Genomic DNA, 21,139 nt, shown 5'->3' with positions numbered 1-21,139 from the left:
TTATAATGTGGTGACCAAAACTGGATGCAGTATTCCAGATGTGGTCTTACTAAGGATTTATAAATTATAAATTTCATGTTATGTTGATTCTATGCATCTGTTTATACAACCAAGGATTGTATTAGCTTTTTTGGCTATTGCTGCACACTGCTGGCTCATGTTTAAGTGATCGTCCACTAGGACCCCAAGGTCCCTCTCACAGTTACTGTTTTTGAGCCAGATTTCACCTAATCTATACTTGTACCTTTGGTTTTTCCTGCCTTGGTATAAAACCTTGCTTTTTTCCACATTAAATTTCATATTGTTCTAGTCTGTCAAGTTCTTTTGGGATCCCGAGCTTGTCTTCTGGGGCGTTAGCTACTCCTGCCAGCTTAGTGTCATCTCAAATTTGATGAGTCATGTGATCAAAATTCGAATGCTTGGCAACTGGTTCCTATTTATGATGGTTGGGATGGCCTGAGGTCATATGATCACCTTTTGCAACCTTCCAACAAGCAAAATTAATGAGGAAGGCAGATTCACTTAACAACTGTGTTACTAACTTAACAACTGCAGTGATTCACTTAACAAGAAAGGTTGTTAAATGGGATAAAACACACTTAATAAGTGTCTTGTTTAGTAACAGAAATTTTGGTTTCAATTGAGATTGTAAATTGAGGACTACTTATACCACAGTGGATGGGACACAATTAACATTTTCTTTTAGACTCTAGTCTGATTCACACAATATGCAGAGCCATAATGTGATTAGATTTGATTTTGGCTTAGCATGGTGTGCTGGTTCACGACTATAAATTCACTTCAGCTGAGACTGAAGTTAAGGACAAATGGCCTTTCAAAAGTTTCCACTGGGTAAAATATTTGGGGGTTATTTTATCTGTTTCTAATGTAAAATTGTGTAAAAATAATTATGAAAGGCTGTGGGTCAAAATACAAAGAGATTTTGAAAATTGGGAGAAGCTGCAATTATCTCTTTTGGGAAGAATTGCGGCGATTAAAATGAATGTTCTGCCAAAGTTTCTTTTTTTATTTCAAATGATACCCATTTTAAAGAATGAGGTTAATTTAAATGAATGGCAGAAAGGTATCAATAAATTTATCTGGGCAGGGAAAAAAAAACAAGAGTAAAACTTAAAATTACACAAGATATTCGTGAGAGAGGTGGACTCAAGGTACCGAATTTGAAATTGTATTATGATGCTGTGGTTTTAACATTAATTAGTGATTGGGTTAATTTAACAAATGTAGAAATACTCCTCTTGGAGGGTTGGGATTTACTTTTTGGATGGCATGCCTATTTAATTTTTAATAAAAAGGTTGATAGGGTTTTTAAATCTCATATTATAAGGATTTCTTTACTTCGGGTTTGGAAGAAATATTATAGAAGTGATTTTAAAATTCCACTATGGGCCATACCGTGGCATGCGATAGAAGGGATAAGGAGAGGAGTCAAGATGAATAGCGTTTCTTATGCACAATTACTTAGATGGGATGGTAAAAACTGGCAATTAAAATCTTTGGAAGATTTAACACAAGAAAATATTATTTACTCATGGTTTCATTATAGACAAATAGTGGAGAGGTGGAAGATAGATCATAATGTGTGTTTGCTCAGAGAAGATGAGAATTTGTTAAAACAAATAAAAGATCAAAGACGAACTCATATTAAGAGAATTTATGGGGTGTTAGTAGAACTGGATTCAGAAGCAGAATTAGTTAAAGAATGTATGGTTAAATGGGCACAAAATTTTGATGAACCGGTTCTATTAGATACCTGGGAAATTATTTGGGTGAGGAATGTTAAATTTACACAAGCCCAAAATTTAAGGGAAAATTTTTACAAAATGTTTTATAGAAGGTACCTTGATCCACAAAAAATGTCTCGTATGTATCCTGACTTGCAGCCTAAATGTTGGAGATGTGGATGTTTGGATGCTACTTATTATCGTATCTGGTGGTCATGTAAAAATATAAAAGCTTTTTGGATTAAGATATGATGGAATATCCAAAGAATTTTTAGAAGAAGGGTAAAATTTACCCCACAATTGTTTTTGTTAGGTATCGTTTCTGATTGTGATAGTAAAGAGACTATATTGATGTTAAATTTAATTACAGCGGCCAGGTTGTTAGTAGGGCAATGTTGGAAGAAGGAATCTTTGCCTACTTTGCAAGAGTGGTTTCTTAAAGTTTCTTATTTGGCGGAAATGGCAAAGATTTCGGCTTTCTTGAAAGATCAATTGCAAGAGAAGTATTTTTTGGTATGGAAAAAATGGATAGATTTCATACAATATAAGTTGGATATAAAAATATTACTTAGTTTTTGAATAATTTATATTTAAAATTTAAGATATTTTATAGACATTTTTTTCTTTTTTTTAATTTTCTTTTTCTTTTTATTTGATTTCTTCTTTTTCTGTTTCTTTTTTCCTTCCTTCTTGTATTTTTTTTTATATATATATATTGTTGTTAACTATTTTATAATTTGTTTAATTAATGTATTTAGATTTGCTTATGGTTTATATGTGTCTTAGGATCTTTTTTAAAAATTTAATTAAGCCTGTATTCAGCTCTGGGAAGATTGGGGGAGGGTAGGGGAGGGTTGGGAGGGTTCGGGGAAGGGAATTGTTTTGTAAAACTTAAAAATTTTCAATAAAAAAAAAAGTTTCCACTGAACTTGCATGGAGAGAAATTAAGTCACAGAGTCTCTATATTTCTCCAGGAAAGGAGAACTTCTCCCATACTTTCTCCATAGTGGTAGTACTATTACTGAAAAATCCCAACGGGAGAAAGAATTCCCTCATGAGATTTTTCTTTTGGGATTTAATGGAAGTACAAGAAGCTGCAGGAGAAATGATAGTACAGAGAAAGTGCAAGAACATCACCTGTACTTTGATCATAACTAAACAAAAGGCAGAAACATCCCTGAGTTTTTCCGCAAACACTCTTCTCTCCCCTTGAAAGAATTTCTAAAGCAAATTCATCTGATAATCCAAAGCAGAACATTCAGATTAGTCACAGTTTTGTTCCATACCGTATTAACCTTGTGAACTCTAAAGCTTCCTCTTTCTGTTATCTATTCAAGATGGACAGTGATTGATATTTATGTTGTTGATATGTAAGGATGTAGATTTATGATAATAAAGGTTATCTTATCTTATCTTATCTTATCATCTTATCTTATATCTTGTCTTGTCTTTTCTTACCTTATCTTTTCTTATCTCACCTTATTTCACCTAACCTTACCTCATCTTACCTTATCCTATCCTACCCTATCCTGCCTTGCCTTGCCTTATCCTATCCTATCCTATCCTGTCCTGTCCTGTCCTATCCTATCCTATCCTATCCTATCCTATCCTGCCTTGCCTTATCCATCCTATCCTATCCTATCCTATCCTGCCTTACCTTGCCTTGCCTTGCCTTATCCTATCCTATCCTATCCTATCCTATCCTATCCTATCCTATCCTATCCTATCCTATCCTATCCTATCCTATCCTATCCTATCCTATCCTATCCTATCCTATCCTGCCTTACCTTGCCTTGCCTTATCCTATCCTATCCTATCCTATCCTATCCTAGCCTAGCCTAGCCTAGCCTAGCCTAGCCTAGCCTAGCCTAACCTATCCTATCCTATCCTGCCTTGCCTTGCCTTGCCTTGCCTTATCCTATCCTATCCTACCCTACCCTACCCTACCCTACCCTACTCTACCCTATCCTACCTTATCTCATCTCATCATCTCATCTCATCTTATCTTTGCTAAATTGAATGCAATTTGGTAGGGGAAAAAATGCAGGAGAATTTCTGGGCTTAGCAGTTTGGTGAAAGCTCAAAGGACTTCAGCATCACCTGGGAACACTTCCAAGTCTTACAACCCAAACATTAGGACAAACAGCAAAGAAAGCATTTCCATTTCAGATCTGAGGTTGATTTATTTTCCACGTTCTTTGGATTCTGACATATTTTTCTAAGTGAGAGAGGAGAATATTTGTAGCTTAAGAGTTAAAATGAGGGGTCCTTGGTGCCCTCTGAGATTGTTTTCTTGCAGATGTTTCATTACCCAAATTAGGTAACCTCATCAGGATCATGTGATCACCTTTTGCTAGAAAAGAATGTGGTTTGCTCTCACTTTATATTCTAGTGCAGGGGTGTCAAACTCGTTGCATCATGTGATGTGTTACAATGTATTGTGACTTTTTTCCCCTTGCCGGAGCTGGGGTGGGCGCGGCTTCCATGTGACGCCTCTGGCCTGCGGGCCAGCAGTTTGACACCCCTGTTCTAGTGGTTTATATTCTACTAATGATGTTACCTAGTTTGGATAATGAAATGTCTGTAAGAAAACAATCAAGCTCAGAGAGTACCAAAAACCCCTCGTCTTTTTCTAAAGTTGGCTTGTTTTCTTGTTTTTTTAATCTATGCTGTTGCCAAGAAAGCTTGCACAGAAATGTCCATTTAGTCATCAGAAACTGAGTTCACCAGATAGAATTTTTTTTCTCTCTTTTGCCTCATTATTATTTTTCAAGATGTGCACACAGAATTATTGTCACCTTTTCTTTTCTGGTGTAGCTCATTTATTCATCCATCCATCCATCCCCTTTACATCCCTCTGTGATTGTATGCAGTCTCTTGGCTCATCTAATTCAGACTCCAGCCTTACCGAAAGATACTCTACAAATAAAAGTCTACGTCACAACACTCAAAAGATCCACATCAATGTCTTTTTCTTGGGAAACAGTTTTATCTACAGAATTTCCATCTCATTTCTTGGGTCTTAAGGTATTTAATAAACTGGTGAGAGACACTGTTCAAAGACTCCCCAGCAGAGATTCAAGGACAAGCTGTTTGATAATAGAAAAGTCATAATAAAGCAGAAAAAACACCAATAAAACAGCAATCCCAAAATCCAAACCTTGTGCTTCTTTTTCCCACTTGCATACATCCCAAGCAGGTCCTTTCTCAGAGGGAGGGAGGGCTGACATCTGGACATTGTTATTATAACTGACCTGCCTGGTCTCAAACTTCCCATTCCTGACCTTCCTCCTTAAAGCTTTCAACGTTTTCAAATTTTCAACCCTTAGGTATCGTTACTATTCATTAAAAAGAGCCAGTCAAGGTAGTTCTTGACTTACGACCATACGTTCAGTGACTCTTCAAAGTTACAAAGGCACTGAAAAAAGCCACTTGTGACCGTTTTTCACACTTACATAATCACAGTTGTGTGATCAAAATTCAGATGCTGGCAACTAGTTCATATTTATGACAGTGGCTGTGTCCCAGGATCATGTGATCTCCTTTTGTGGCCTCCAGACCAGCAAAGTCAATGGGGAAGCCAGATTCACTTAACAGCCATGTTACTAATTTAACAACTGCAGTGATTCACTTAACAAGTGTGGCAAGAAAAGTCATAAAATGAGGCAAAACTCACTTAACTGTGTTGCTTAGCAACCAAACTTTTGGGCTCAATTGTGGTCATAAGTCCAGGACTACCTATATCAGTGGTGGCGAACCTATGGCACGAGTGTCAGAGGTGGCACTCGGAGCCCTCTCTATGGGCACGCACACCGTCGCCCCAGCCTCGCCTCCCCCTGCAGCCCAGTCCTCACCAGCAGCCCCCCCGGAGGAGAGTCACCCCCGGGTGCGGCCCACACGGAGCAGCGCAGCCAAGCACATGGCAGCTGGGCATCACATGATGCTGTGGGGCACGGGTGGAGGGTGTAGCCACCATGGCATTGCAGAGCTGCCTGGGCGATCTGCAGCAGGCTGTGGATGGCCCTGAGGGTGGGTGGGGTGAGAGCAGAGCAGAGTGGGGGCGGGCGGGTGGAGTGGGGGCGGGGCGGGGACAGGGCAGTTTTGGGGCACTCGATCTCTAAAAGGTTCGCCATCACTGACCTATATTGTAATTGGCCTGTCTTGTCTCAAGCTTTCTGTTCCTGACCTTGGTCTGTCCAGCCTTTATAGCTGTACAGCCTTAAAAAAATATTTAAGAATTTTTCAATCCTAACACATTTTTACTATTCATTAAATAGAGCCAATAGAGTGATGAAGATGTTGGACCAGAAATGAGCAGATCCAGAAATCCCATCTTCAGCCAGGGAAGCTCCCGGAGTGAGGGTGGATTAATCAGTCTCTCTCAGCCCCCAACTCCCTTTCCTGGGGGGGGGGGGATAGGTTTTGTACTTCATTATAAACACAGACCAGGTGGAAATACAGAACGTCTTTTTCTCCAACTTCTGCTGCAAGTCTGAGAGTTACTGCTGCTTTAAGAGCAACTTTAATGAGTCAACTCCTAAATTGCTGCAGCAACATCAGTTTTAAAGCTTGCCCAGATGCCTGAAAATAACCAACCTGCTGTAATAAATGGCAGGGAGGGGCCATGTTTTTGTGCTGTTTGAAAGACTTCCTCCAAATCAGTTTTAAAGCATGGATGGACTTAATCATAAGTCCAAAACCTCTAAGAAAAGCGAAGGATCCATCTGTGGCAAGCAGAAGTTCTAGTGGTCCATCTGCCCATCATTGCTGTTTATGTTGGAGAGTGTACCCTGCAGCCACACAGCTTTTAAGAACACATTTTCTACTAGGAGAAGGAGGGGGAAAATATGTGGCAGTTTTAGATGACTTTTTACCAACCCAGGGTGGTTTTTTGTGTGTGTGCACCTTCGAGTCAGCTTTTGACTCCTGATGACTGCCTGGACTAGATCCTGCAATTTTCTTTGCAAGATTTTGGGGAATAGGTTTCTTTTTGCTCCCTTCCTTATAGAGTTGAGGGAGAGTGATTGGCCCAGAGTCACCCATTTGGCTTTGTGCCTAAGGCTGGAGTAGAGCTCATTGTCTCGGGGCTTCTAGTCTGAGGCTTAACCACTACTCCAAACTGGTTCTTGGGTTTGGGCAGAATAAAATATTCTTGAAGTAAATCCCACAGCTGCACAGAGATGATATTTGGCTTTGGACCGCATGAGGTTTCACTGTACAACAGACTCTTTAGCAACATTCTGATGGCCCAGGAAGCCATCGGGATTCTGGAAATAATGTTGGATCAGATTCTGAGCACAGACTTCAGGACACTTCCATTAACTTAAAAACATAGTTTTGTTTTGGATGGTTGTTCCAGGCACACTTCCAAGGTGCCATGGTTTATTTTTTTTATATTACAGATGTTTATCCATTGGTTAAAGACAGATGAGGCTTCCTTTTATTTTCTCGTAAGACATTTCTTTGGTCTGAAGCGAAATTAAGGTTGACCCTGATAGACTTCATTCCACCCTAGTAGCTTGAAAAAAAACAAGCTGTCACTTTCTGACACAGAGACAATTGATCAACCGATTGCTTTTCTGCAACAGCAACCCACAAAAAGCAACCACAACTTACTTGGGCAGCTTATATTTCCTTTCCTCCCGGAGCTTGCCTTTTGTTTTGTTTTTTGCTATGCTTCTTCCTGCAAGTACTTCCCTTTTTCTTCTCTCACAAAAACCTTTCAGGGTTGCTGCTACAAACTGTTGCCTTTGATCCCTCATTGCTTTTTACAAAGGAGTTAATGATGAAGCTGGCTCCAATTGTCGCTATGAATTGGTGGCCTTGCTTTCATCAGAAAGACATGAAATTTATGGTTTGCCTCTAGTTATGGGAAATTGGATCAATTTTTCTTGAGCAAATGAACAGTGAATGTCTCCTCTCAGTTCCGATATAGATCAGCTGAGCAGCCTTTGCTAGCTGAGAATTTCAATCCATCTAGGGACTCATTGAGAATATCTTTTTATGTGGTGGCTAAGAGATGAAAGTTCAAAACCTGAGCTCCATATGATGGGGTGAGCTCCCATCCTCAGCTCCTGCCAACTTAGACGTTTAAAAGCATGCAAATGCAAGTAGATGAATAGGTACCACTTTGGTGGAAGGTAACATGCTGCCCATATGACCACAGAAATGTCTTTGGACAGCGCTGGCTCAGTGGTCTTGAAACAGTGATGAGCACCGCCCGCTACAGTTGGCAATGTCTAGTGGAGTAAAATCTGCAGGACTCCTTTTTTTTTTTTTTTAAGAGATGAAGATGACTTGATGATATATAATCAATCTAGGGGGCAGCAGATAGGGTGAAGTTGCATGCTAGTATCTCTGGACACAACCTGTGGTGAAATATTGTCTGAATTCCCAGGAGGGGCCACATTCCAGAGGGCAAAGAGGCAGCAAAGCATGGAAAGTCTGGTAGGGAGGAAGAGAGTAAAAATGGCTCCTCCCTAGCACTTCTTAGAGCAGCGGTTCTCAACCTGTGGGTCGCGACCCCATTTGGGGTCGAATGACCATTTTATGGGGGTCACCAAACAACGCGATACGCCATTTTTTTCCCTCAGGGGGCACCGCCGCGCATGTGCGCTGTGCACGTGCACACCGCCACGCATGTGCACCACGCATGGGGTGCCACCGCGCATGTGTGCCACGCATGGGGCGCCACGCATGGGGGCGCCGCCGTGTATGCGCGGCGTGCCACGCATGGGGGCGTGTCCTTATGACCGGGGTCGCCGTATAAAAAGGTTGAGAACCACTGTCTTAGAGTATACCTGTAGTTATGCAAATTGTTGTTTTAGTCTGGTAAGATTTCTGTCTATTGGTGAGCAACAATAAAAGAAAATACTTGGAAGTAACTCCTCATGTCTTTCTTGGTTCCTGGGAACAGGGGCTGAAACAACCAGTTGCTTTGCTTCCTTCTTATCCTAGAGAAGCTAGGAAAGTATGTCATACTATATTTTTTATCAGATTTAGGGTACCCCCTACAGTGTAGATGTGATGGAAGGTCATACAGCTTCCAGGCACAATATTCCAAAGGCCACAAATGGTGCTCCCTTGGTTAAAATTTCAGCCCTATCCAATGTCATCCAGGATGTGGAAATCCTCCTTCAGTTAGCATGCCCAGGGTTCTGTTACTCGCGCACAGCATTTCTCCCTCTTTTTCCTCTTTTTCCTTTTCCATTGTATTGTTCACTATTTTTTTAAAAAAAATCCTTAGACATAATATAGATGTGTTGACAGTTCGACCTTGGCAGCAAAGAATGTTTTTTTTTAAATCTCTGGGCTGCCAAACAGTGGTTGTCCAGATGGGCACAGCTGAGATACAGCCAGTGAATTAGAGTTGTGGAACATGAAGAGTTTGGGAAAGGGCTTTCCTGTGTAAATGATTTCAAATACTATTAGCCCTCAACTTAAGACCACAACTGAGCCCAAAATTTCAATTGCTAAGCAAGACATTTGTTAAGTGAGTTCCCCCACCTTTTTGCAACCTTTCTTGCCACAGTTGTTAAGTGAATCACTGCAGTTGTTAAGTTAGTAGCACGGCTGTTAAGTGAATTTGGCTTCCCTTGTTAGAAAGCCGCAAAAGGTGATCACATGACCCCAGGACACTGCAACCATCATAAATACAAACCAGTTGCCAAGTGTTTGAATTTTGATCACATGACCACAGGGAAAGTGCAATGTTGTAAGTGTCAGAAAGGGTCATAAGTCACACTTTATTTAGGGCTGTGATAACTTCAAACGGTCACTAAACTAATGGTTGTAAGCAGAGGACTAGATGTACGTAATTTAATGAGAGACTGCAAGGAGTTAGGGCTTCCCTAGGAGCAAAGACTATTGGGAAAGGAATTCCCTCACACAGGCTGCCAAAGTGCTAAACTATGGCCCAGTTTTTTTCAATTATATGCCTGAAGCCAGAGATGGGCTAGTCAGTTTCAGAGCTTTGCACCTTCTAGGACAGGTCCAGAGCTCATCGGTTTGGCTGTTCTACCACTCGGTGGCAGTAAAGAGGCTTTGAATCTCTTTAAGTTGCTTGCTCAGCCACTTACTAGGTCAATGGATCATCTGCGCATAGGGACAAAGAAAAAAGCATACACAGCAAGCCAAATAACTAAGGATTTCAGTCATTCTTTTCATCCTATTTGTGAAACCAGAGACAGGGTAATCAATGCCAGAGGAGTGTGCTCTGCACGCTGACTAGATGGCTGCTCAGTCAAGCCACTGGCAAAATTAAAAGCAAAAAGCTGTCAGTAGCAAGGCTGAAGTCGCATTAAAGCCAGGGGGGAAAAAAAAAAAATGGACAGGCAGGAAAACAGTCAAGAAATGAACCGGCAGACCCAACTGGAGCCTCATGAGTTCCAGCTTGGCACGCATTATTTGAAGCTGCCTCCCCAACGAGCATCAGCACACTTCACATTGCCCATATGCAGCACCTTGAACCGGGATATTAGGTAAAATGTCCCTCTTTGGAGGTTGGTTGCTTTGAGTTGAATTTTACTGTTATTGTCATTTTTGTTAACTGCTGCAGGCTGGCTTTGGCAGGAGCAGGAAGTATACAAGCCCAATAAATAATGAATAAAGAATCTTTCTTGATGGCTGGCTCCTTTAGAGGGGGAAAGGAGGAGGATGGAAGGAGATATCAGAAAAAGAACAAAAAAGGTTAAGGGTTAGTTTTGGCTCTGTCCCTACTCAATGCTTGCCTCGGTTCCATCTAATAGCTTATCCTCCAGGAATGTGTCCCTCAGAAAAGAGGAGGGTGACCCCCACCTCATTCCAGCTGAAAGAGATTAAAAATATTTTTTTTAAAATCCTTTTTGTTTTGTTTTGTTCTGTTCTCCAATGAAGACAAACAGGTGATGGAACACATCGCATTGTTCACAACGGCTGCAAGGAAGATACGAAAGCACATCCAGACAAACAGCGCTGCTAATATTTAGAGGGGATGTACTGAGCTGATACGGCTGAGGTGATTTTATGTGCATTTTGCTAAAACCTACAGTTGAGGATAAATGTTTAAATATGTAACAATTTTTTTTTTTAAAGGCCGACGAAAGAGCTTGTCTTTTATCTCGTTGTCATGAGTTGTTGGCGCTAAGCGACAGGGTTTTTTTTTTTTTATCTCCGCTGTCACATTTCAGTGGCTTAAACGGGAAGACTCGTTCCCTTGAATCGAAGCAGTCAGCAGTGCTCACTAATCAGCTCCTTGGATCTCACACCAGTTTTCTTCTTACTTTATACTTTTTTTTAGGTGTGTGTGTGTGCGCGCGCGCACACGCGCGTGGAGGTTGTTATTTTCTCGGGCATCATATAAGCTGTGCTGATTAGAGACCCAGCCTCAGAGAGACACCCTGGCAGTTTAAGATAAAGATTTTTTGGCTCCTGCACAAGATTTTCAGCGTGATTTTTCCTGTAGGACAAAAAGTGACCCTGTTAACTTTAAAGGCAGCCCGGTAAGTTGCTAAACGAGCTTGACTGCTGCATTTGGAAAAGAGGCCATTACTCAAGCAGCAGTCTCTTTGCTCTTATTTAAACTTCTGTGCCTGTGTGGATTTTAGCAGGCCAAGGCTGACCTGGGAAACATGCTGACTTGGATGTATCTGCTTGAGAAATCAACAGGACTTCGGTCCAAGAAATAGCTGATGGGCAGCAATGTGAAAAGCCGTTTCTCTCCATTAGTTTACTCCCTGTAATCTGCTAGGGAGATAACACCTAATATCAGGGGAAAAGGCCCTCAACAGAGAGCAAACCGCAGAATGAGCCGACTCTAATCCTGGTTCTTTTAGAAAGTACGTTCACATGGTACTGCATTAAGCCATTCCAGTTGATGAATATGGATGCTCACATAACTCATCCTTATTCCACACAACTCATACTCCCCAGTCAGCTGCTCTTCTATGTTTAAACAGGACAGGCAAAACAAATGGTTCCCCTTTCTGATGAGCACTGACCAGGATTTGAATACTAACAAGCAACCATATTTTCAGATTCTGGTCAGCCCTAACTAGAAGTGTCAGCCATTATTAAGCACAAACAACAGATGTGTAGAGTTCAAATTAGCCACTGTATTTTGCTATGCCTACTTTACAGGAATCTTCTCAGACTGGCAGCTGTGACCTAGGAAAGACTAGACAAGGCTCAATGGCATTCAAAGGGGGGGGGTCAGACCTTGCCCACTTGTGTTTATGTAACGATTCCAGACTAATTCCCTGTTTGACCCCTCCAGTTGATAATTGCTCTCCAACACATTTCATTTTCACACATTATCCTTGCTGTATTAGGAATAACCCACTGTAGCTCAGGGCTTCTGTGAAATAGGAAGAGGATGTACTAGTTCACACTAAATTGACTTTCTTTTTGATTCAGCACCCAATAAAAGCTACTGGTGCTTTGTGTTATCACCTAAATAGATCAGCACCCATATATCTGAGTTTCTCTCTCCAAGAACAACAGTATTTTTAGATAATCAAGAAATCCTTCATGACATCAGAAAATTCTCTATTGTGCCCCTTGATTGTGGAACTCTACTCTGTAAGGAAGCGTAGGGGCATTGGTGAAAATATTCTTGCACTCTTTTGGGTGTTACACAAATCCTGATGAACAGCCAATGTCAGTTTTTTGCACCTCTTTGCTGCTGTTGAATAGCTACTGTGAATTTTGCAGACCAGATATAAATAGCAGCCCCTGAGCCAAGTCAAATAACTATTTGTTCCCACATTGCAGTTTTTAAAGGGTATGTATTTATTTTATAAAATTTCTGCCTTTGTATTATATATTTATCTATAATTATCTTTTTTCCAAAATTACATGTTGTGAACAGCTCTGAGAACAAAAGAAGTAGGTAGCATAAGCATAGTTTAAAGACATAAAAAATACCTCAAAACAACAAGGTGTATGTCTTGCTTTCCATAGATAGCTCCAGCCCATATGAAGTTGTATGACAATTAAAAAACATCACAGTGTTAATCTATCTAGGTGACATGACACTAAGCATTGATATTAAACTTTAAGCATCATGAATGGACGTCTCTGGGAATAGAATAGAATAATAACTTTATTGTCACTTTAAATGTACATTAATACTAACCTGATTTACATAAATGAACCAATCTTCTGCATCTACAGGTAGTTCTTGACTTACAACAGTTCATTTAGTGACCATTCAGTTACAACGGCACTGAAAAACATGACTTATGACCATTTTTCACATTTATGACTTGCAGCATCTCCATGGTTATGTGACCAAAATTCAGATGTTTGGTAACTGGCATAAAATTAGAATGGTTGTGATGCCCCCAGATTATGTAATCACCTTTTGCCATCTTCTGACAACAAAAGTCAATGGGGAAGCCAGATTCACTTTATAACTGTCTTACTAATTTTATAACTGCAGCAATTCACTTAACAACTGTGGCGAGAAAGGTCATAAAATGGGGCAAAACTCACTTAACTGTCTTGCTTAGTAACGGAAATTTGGGACTCATTTGTAGTTGTGAATCGAGGACTATCTGGACTGCAAATCATAATTCACAGCAACTGATTTCTTACACATTAAACCATGGTTAGGTACATATGCCACAATTGGCTGGATTCATACGCGTTGCTAAATCAAAAGCTAACAAACCATAATAGCACTTAGTGCAGTGTGAAACACCAGGACTTGCATTTTCATCAGTAAGCATTCTTTTTTATATATATTATATTCTCCCTAGATTTTCAAGAAGACTCTGGAGACGAAGAAGAACCTGCTGTGGCTAGACAGGGAAGTCTTACATAACTCGCTTGTTTTTTAAGGTCACAAATGATTGACATGCTATAGATAGGGCCGATTGTTTGAGTGGTGCAAGACTTTTGTGAATTCAACTGTAAGATGAATTCAAATCTTTAGAAAAATCTTCTCAGCTGTGCACTTGACTTCATTTCACTGTGGTGTCAACCTCAGCACACTTCAGTCCCTTTCCCCCCTGCTTTACTCTTTTTAAGTATACCTTGGTTTAATGGTCACATTTTGGCTCTGTCATCATCTCTTAGAAGAAGAAAGGAAATATAAAGAGCTTGTCAATTTTTGAAAGGTCATGCCACCAAAGATACTCCTTTCAAAAGGACGGATTTCATGTTCTGAATCTTGGAACTGTCTGTACCATTCACTTCTACAAGGCTTAGCTTCCCTAAATTTTCATCCTGACCAAATCCTTCAATAAGGATGACACTGGATTTAGACTTGCACCATTAAGGGGCAAGTGTGACTTTTTCTAAAATAGGATGAGAGTAATGCAGTGTTTCTCAACCTTGACAATTTTAAGGCAGGAGGACTTCAACTCCCAGAATTCCACAGCCAGCAATGCTGGCTGTGGAATTCTGGGAATTGAAGTCCACATGCCTTAAAATTGTCAAGGTTGAGAAACACTGGAGTAATGGCTGATTTTGCTTTTTAAAAAGGTGTATAGGTAATGCTCATAAGACACTGTTATAATGGAAGACGCAGTCCTCGATTTACAATCTTTCATTTGGTGACTATTCAAAGTTACAACAGCGCTGGGAAAAAAAGGGATTTATGATCGTTTTTTACACTTACAACCGTTGCAGCATCCCCATGGCCACGTGATAAAAATTCAAATGCTTGGCAACTGGCATGTATTTAGGACGGTTACATTGGGGTCATGTGTGATCACTTTTTGCGACCTTCCATCAAGTGAAATCAATGGGGAAGCCGGATTCACTTCACAACCATGTTACTAACTTAATAACTCAGTAATTCACTTTACAGCTGGGACAAAACTCACTTAACAACTGTTTCACTTAGTTACAGTAACTTTGGGCTCAATTGTGATCACAAGTCGAGGACTACTTGTACATTGGAATCAGATGCAGTGTATATTTCCCAAAATGGGAAATACAGAGTATTTGGACATCAATTTGCTTTACCCTAGCTAGCTTCGTGAACATCCTTATCACAACCGATAACTTTTCTGACACTCATTATGCGTGAGTTTTCATGTCTGAAGGTTTTGTATTATTATGCTCAACAGCTTGAGAGGTACAGTGCTAGGATCATCTGTTTTGCTTCCAATTCACCTGGAGAAGATTCATTCATTCATTCATTCATTCATTCATTCATTCATTCATTCATTCATTCATAAGACATACATGGTCATCCCTTTGAGATATCCTAGTCCTGGGTAGTTCCAAAAAAAAAAAAAAGATACAAAACACCCCCCCCCCAACAACTGCAATAAAAACTGCTGGCATCCTGGGGTAAGACTCTTTCACCCATTAGATTCCACCTTGCTGGCCTTCAGCCTTATTCTCCCCCAAAGCCTGGGGGGACGGGGGAGAAGAGTCAGCTCTTCCAAACCTTATAGGAGGATGGAGGTCTGCTGGATCTCTAGGGCAAGGGTGTTCCACCAGGTAGGGACAACTATGGAGTAGGCACACTTCCTGGGTGCCATCAAATGGCAGCATTTAAAGCAGTGGTTCTCAACCTTTTTAATGCTGCGACCCCCAACTGGTCATAAGTCGAGGACTACTCAACCGGTCGTAAGTCGAGGACTACTCAACTGGTCCAGCACCGTTTGCAGAATGGAACTTTTGATGGGCTCAGCAGGGCAGAGACAGCCTGGACAATTCCTATTGGCTTTTGAAAGCCAATAGAATTAAACTCTATTCAAGAGAGTCTATCCTATTGGCTTTCAAAAGCCAATAGAATAAAAGGGAGCTAAGGAAAAGGGGGAAAATAAATGGCGGACTGCGTTGTTTGGCGACCCCCGTGAAATGGTCGTTCGACCCCAGATGGGGTCGCGACCCACAGGTTGAGAACCGCTGATTTAAAGGAAGGGACTTGGGGTGTACCAACCTCATCTGACCTTGTAGGACAGGTAGATATCTTCAGGGGAAATGGTCCTGCATTTAGCTTGACCCGATGCCGTTCAGGGCATGCAGATATTTGCACACTTTAGTATGACTTCTATTAACCGAGTAATTAAAAAAAAAGGCTTATAGCTAACACAGCGACTGCTGTTATTTATAGGCAAGTAAGAATAGAATCACACTTGGTATCAGTAGATACATATTCATATCTGCACTCCTCATGGAGAGTGCAGCCAGGTGCAGGTGCTTCTGGTGTTAATTAAGTTATTAGAAAAGGAAACATCTGTGATACCTCATGATAATCATCCTTTCCCAACTTGGTACTATCCAGAAATATTGGGATTATAGTTCCCAGAATTAGCGATCAGCACAGTAAGAGCTTGGCTACAGGAGGAGGATGGGAGACTGTAGGAGTGGAGGCCAAGGATCTGGGAGAGTCTAGTCCAGGGGTAGGCAACCTTGGCTCTTTTATGACTCGTGGACTTCAACTCCCAGAATTCCTGAGCCAGCATGGCTGGCTCAGGAATTCTGGGAGTTGAAGTCCACGAGTCATAAAAGAGCCAAGGTTCCCCACCCCTGGACTAGTCCTAGCATATTTAAAAAGGTATTTAATAGGAGAAGGATGGTGTAGACCAACTCAGAATTAACCTAGGGAAGGGCTATAGCTCAGCAATATCTTTGCCTGCAGAAGATACCAAATCTAGTTCTAGAATCTCTACAATGGATTCAGAAGACTCCAGCTTGGATTCTTGAGGACTTGCAGCTTGTCCATGTCAATGACACTGTTAGACAGCTTGTTAGGTCTGACTCTACAAGGCAGCTTCCTATAACCCAGAGGGGTCTCCAAACTTGGCAACTTTACGACTTATGGACTTCAACGCTCAAAATTCCTCAGCCAGACACGCTTTGGCTGTAAACATGCTGACTGGGGAATTCTGGGAGTTGAAGTCCACAAAGCTTAAAGTTATCAAGTTTGGAGAGCCCTGCTATAACCCTAAAACAGAGTAGAAATCTGAAATGGCATTAACCTCTGCGCCCTCCCCCCCACTTTAATGTCCTCAGGATATTGTGGTTGGTTTTTTTTTGAAAAAAAGGCAAATGCCTAAATCTGGCTACCCTTTCCCTATTCCAGATATAGGCAGTCTTTGACTTAAAACAGACATTTGTTTAGCAACCATTCAAAGTTACAGCAGCACTGGAAAAAGGGATAACCACCCCTGCTTACGACGGTTTACAGCATCCTCGTGGTCACATAATGAAAATTCGGGCACTTGGCAACCGGCATGCATTTATGACTGTTGCAGAGGCCGGGAGTCATATATGGTTACCATTTGCAGGCTTCCCTGCCGGATTCTGACAAGCCAAGTCAATGGAAGAAGCTGGATTCACTTAACAACTTCAAGATTCACTTCATAACTGCACTGATTAACAACTATGGCCCAAAAGGTCGTAAAATTGGGTGTGACTCACTTAGCAACCAACTTGTTTAGCTATGGAAATTCTTGTCCCAGTTATGGTCATAAATTGAAGACTACCAGTATCTTAATTCTGGGACTAATTTACATTGGAAAAAAGACTCGTTCCCAACCAACACCATCAAAGACAATATTTCTCCAGCCATTCTCCACAATGTGGATTCTCTCAGGTGGTGGTTCCAGAGGGTGCAATTCCCCTGCCACAGCCATTTTGGTTAGGCTCCCTCCATAGCTCATCCCCTTCTGTAGTCCCATCCTACAGAAGAACAATGTCCAAGAATAACATCTCAGCCAGCCTTTACCCACAACATACATACACACACACACACACACACACACACAGAGAGAGAGAGAGAGAGAGAGAGAGAGAGAGAGAGAGAGAGAGAGAGAAACACACCAGCTGGCTCTGCTTTCTGCAGGCATCCCCAAATGTAACAGCCTTAAGCTGTTCTTAGCCGAAGTGGTATCACAATAGGATTAGTCTCCTTCTTACACCACCATCTAAGCCTTTAAGGTGTGGAAGGCTTAGTCACCTAGGCTTAGAGGGAAATCGGGCGACTGCAGTGAGGTGGAACCAAGGCTAAAGGCACAAGGCGGGACTGGCAGCACATTGGCCAGGGCGCTGTTTTTTTAATGGCTCAAGAATGGATGGAGAACAGTGAGGAAAGGCACAGACTCTTAGAATGGGCTCTGACAACAAGGACTTAGGAGTTTGTGTCTGTGTTTGCGTGGATGGGATGGATGGATGGTTGGGACGGATGGAGGCAAATGATGCTTTCTAACTTTGGCTGAGGGTGGTTAGGCCAGCCAATGGGGCAGAAACCAATCTGTCCTGCTTGAGGCTATTCTAGCAGATTGTTCAGCATAAATCTGATTGCCACCGTTTGGCTGAAGCCACTCTGGGCACTGCAGCCTGAGAATCCGGCACAGGTCCAAGAATGGGAAGGATCGTGAGGAGTGTTCAAAGAGATAAGAATCTAGAAGTGCAACCAGAAGTGAGGAAACTGCCAATCTGACCCAGCACATATTTGCCCATGAGGGAAGCAGAAAGAGACCATCAACCCCTCCCCCCACCCCTGGCCCGTTCCACGAAGGCAGGCCGCCCATCCTCCTGAAGTCGATAAAACGAGGACCCAGTTTTTTTTTTTTGGGGGGGGAGGGACATATGCCGACTCTGTAAACCGCTTAGAGAAGATTGTAAAGCCCTGTGAAACGGTATATAAACCTAAGTGCTGTTGCTATTGCTAGCCGAGAGATTTCCTCGGAGATACTGAAATTGAGTTCCCAACCAGCTGGCAACCGAGATCAGATTCAGGAAGAAGACTTTGGAACTTTGCAACCAAACCTCGCACCAACTCCCCCCCCCCAATAACTTTCCCTCTCTCCGCGCGAGCCCAAGAAACCAGCTAGCCACGGGGCTACGCACACGCACGTGCGGGGGCTCCCGCCGGCATCGCAGCCACAAGCGGGTTTTCCGGCTCGGGTCTCGCTCTGCGCGAAAGGCGCCAGAGCCGCGTTTCCCCGCCCGGGACTACGCACCTGTTCCAGCGGGCTATTTTCCGCCGGTAGTAGCTCAGCGTCTCCTGCCCGCTGAGCAACTTCTCTGCCGGCTCTTCGGGGGCGCTGTAGAGCGGGTGCGAGAAGAGCCTCCTCAGCTTGGAGCGGTCGGCCTGGCGGCTCCGGTTGGCGGGCGCGCTCGCGGGCGGCCGAGTCCGGAACTTTGGACCGGCGGCGGCTTCGGCGGGGCAGGAGCAGCGTGGCTCAGCCGTCTCGGCCGGAGCGAGGCGGCGCCGCATTTGGGGCCAGAGGTGGAAGTAGAGATCGGCACTGAGCAGCGCCCCGAGAAGCAGCAGGATGAGCAGCCGGTCGCGGCGGGTCCCCAGCATGGTCAGCCCGGCGTTCGGCGAGAGGCAGGCCGGGCGAAGGCAACGCACGGGCGACCCGGGCAGAGCGCGGGCGCTGGGAGGGAAGGAGGCGAGCCTCGCACCGCTGGCGGGAGCCCGGGCGAGCCCAGGCAGGGCCTCTGCCCCGCTGCCGCTGCAGGAGCAGGTGAGAGGCCGAGGGAGGCAGGCAGGCAGCGCCCCGCTTCTCGCCAAGGCTACACCTTGGCCAAATCGCCTCTCCCGAGCTGCCCTCCCCAGGCAGGCAGACCGTGCAGCCTCTGGAAGGATGGATCTGCTCGGGGTGGGGAGGGAGGGAGGGAGGGAGGGAGGGGAGCCGGCACGACCAGCCTCACCTACTACCCTCCTCCTCCTCCTCCCAGCTCAGCTCAGCAAAACCGCCGCGGCGGCGGCGGCGGCAGCGCAGCCGCGCCTTCAGATCGGGGCCTCTTGCTCCCCGCCATCCCCGGCGGGTCTCTTTTCCTCGCCGGCCTTGCCGAAACGTCCCGGGCGAGGCGAATGCAGCGCGTGGACAGTGAGAGCGGAAAGCGCCCGGCGGCTGTCGAAGGCAGGGGAGCAGACAGCCCGAAAAAGAGCGGTCGCCAAGTTTAGGAACTCCGGTGCGGTAACTGCACTGGGCGAAGGCAACCTTCCTCTTGGGGTTGTGTTCAGAAAGCCCCGTCTAACGCGCTGGGAATTCTAGCCTTGACCCTCCCTTCGCTGTCAGGAAGGCGAGACTTCAGGCGCGAAGAAGGCGAGCTCCGGCTCTCGTGAAGGGATCTGTTCCAAACGCGTGTCAACTTAAGTCTCGATTTTGGAACTCATTGGTTTTGTTTGCATCACGTGGTTAAACAGAGACCTAAAAAGGTGTTATCTGCCCAACTATGGACTGAACGGTGGTTTAGCGTATTGTGTGAATTGGATCAGCTTATGTTTCAGTGTATTGGGCCGATTCGGATACCGTGTTAAAGCAGTGCAGATGAGAGAAGCTGGTCAGTTCGGGTCACTCTGTGCTATGACGGATGGCTTGAAGGGCAAATTTGGGGTGGCTGGACGGCTAACGGCTACTCCAGTGGCAGGAGGGAAACCAAGCCAAACTGTTTCCTTTTGCACTTTACACGTCCCCCCCCCCTTACTCTGCAACAATTCTTTGCCATTCAAGCTACTTGCTTCCAAACACTGTTTCTTTGGAAGATAGGGAAGAGATTGGACATTGGTGCTAAAGCCCTTCCTTCCTTTTTTTTTTTTTTTTATGAGCACCATCCTGGACCGTCTTTGGCATCTCCAATTACTGTATATATATTCTTTTAAAATGCTGGGCTACAGTTTCCTTGAAAGGTTGCCTTTTAGGGAGGCATGGCCAGCTGAGCAGAATAGTCTTTCCTTAACGGCAGATTTTCAGCTGTACCTTCCATTACATCTGGTCAGTTTAATGCAGCGGATGAGGATGATGGAATGTAGAGTTGTTGAACAAATAGTCCAGCCTGTCATGAGATCACATTCCTCTTTCCACTTCTGGTTTCTTCTCACTCCTTCCTCTTCTGTTTTTCCTCATCTTTCTTTGAAAGACCATGACGTTGCTTCCTCTTTTTTATTCCAATCTTCTCAAATAAGAATAAGCCAATTGGATCTCTATGGCATGGGTGTGTGTGTGTCTCTCTGTGTGCGTACACTCACTAAATACAGGACATAACTACTGTGGGAAAAATCTGTGCTCCTCCTCTTCTTCTCTAACCCAGGATTAAATAATAGTAACACAGAGCTGAGATATTAGTTCTAAGTCTGCTCTGTATGTATATATGCATTTATTCATTCAATCAACTAACTTCTAGCCTGCCACAATCACAGTGATTCTTGGTGACTTACAATATATATAAAACAAGATTTATACCATCCATGGTCAGAGTAAAAGCAATCCTAATAACAATAACTATATAAAGTCCTAACACAACAACCATTAAAAAAGAGAATATGATTAAAGGAAGAAAAGCAAAGTCTAAATAATAATAATAATAATAATAATAATAATAATAATAATAATAATTAATGAACATCTGGATGACTGTGCGATGATCCATAATAATAATAATAATAATAATGTTGGAAGGGACCTTGGAGGTCATCTAGTCCAACCCCCTGCTCAGGT

The 21,139-nt window shown here is 43.1% G+C and overlaps 1 protein-coding gene across 2 annotated transcripts in view; it reads right to left on the bottom strand.

Annotated features, from left to right (window-relative positions):
* The window catches only part of FAM20A (FAM20A golgi associated secretory pathway pseudokinase), a 59,901-nt gene extending 40,601 nt beyond the window's left edge, over positions 1-19,300 (bottom strand). The window contains exon 1 of one of the 2 annotated variants that reach the window (XM_039325457.1): positions 18,653-19,300. In XM_039325457.1, the coding sequence (XP_039181391.1) occupies positions 18,653-18,999 (347 nt within the window). In that variant the 5' untranslated portion in view covers positions 19,000-19,300. The remainder of the gene's footprint in view (positions 1-18,652) is intronic. The other variant, XM_039325456.1, reaches the window with a different exon arrangement.
* Between the last annotated feature and the right edge of the window lie 1,839 nt (positions 19,301-21,139).

Source organism: Crotalus tigris, unplaced genomic scaffold (genome assembly GCF_016545835.1).
Source record: "Crotalus tigris isolate CLP2741 ecotype Arizona unplaced genomic scaffold, ASM1654583v1 scf7180000024337.5909745, whole genome shotgun sequence".
NCBI classification, from domain to species: domain Eukaryota; kingdom Metazoa; phylum Chordata; class Lepidosauria; order Squamata; family Viperidae; genus Crotalus; species Crotalus tigris.
The sequence above is the reverse complement of the archived record's forward strand: the minus strand, read 5'-3'. Positions and strand labels throughout refer to the sequence as shown.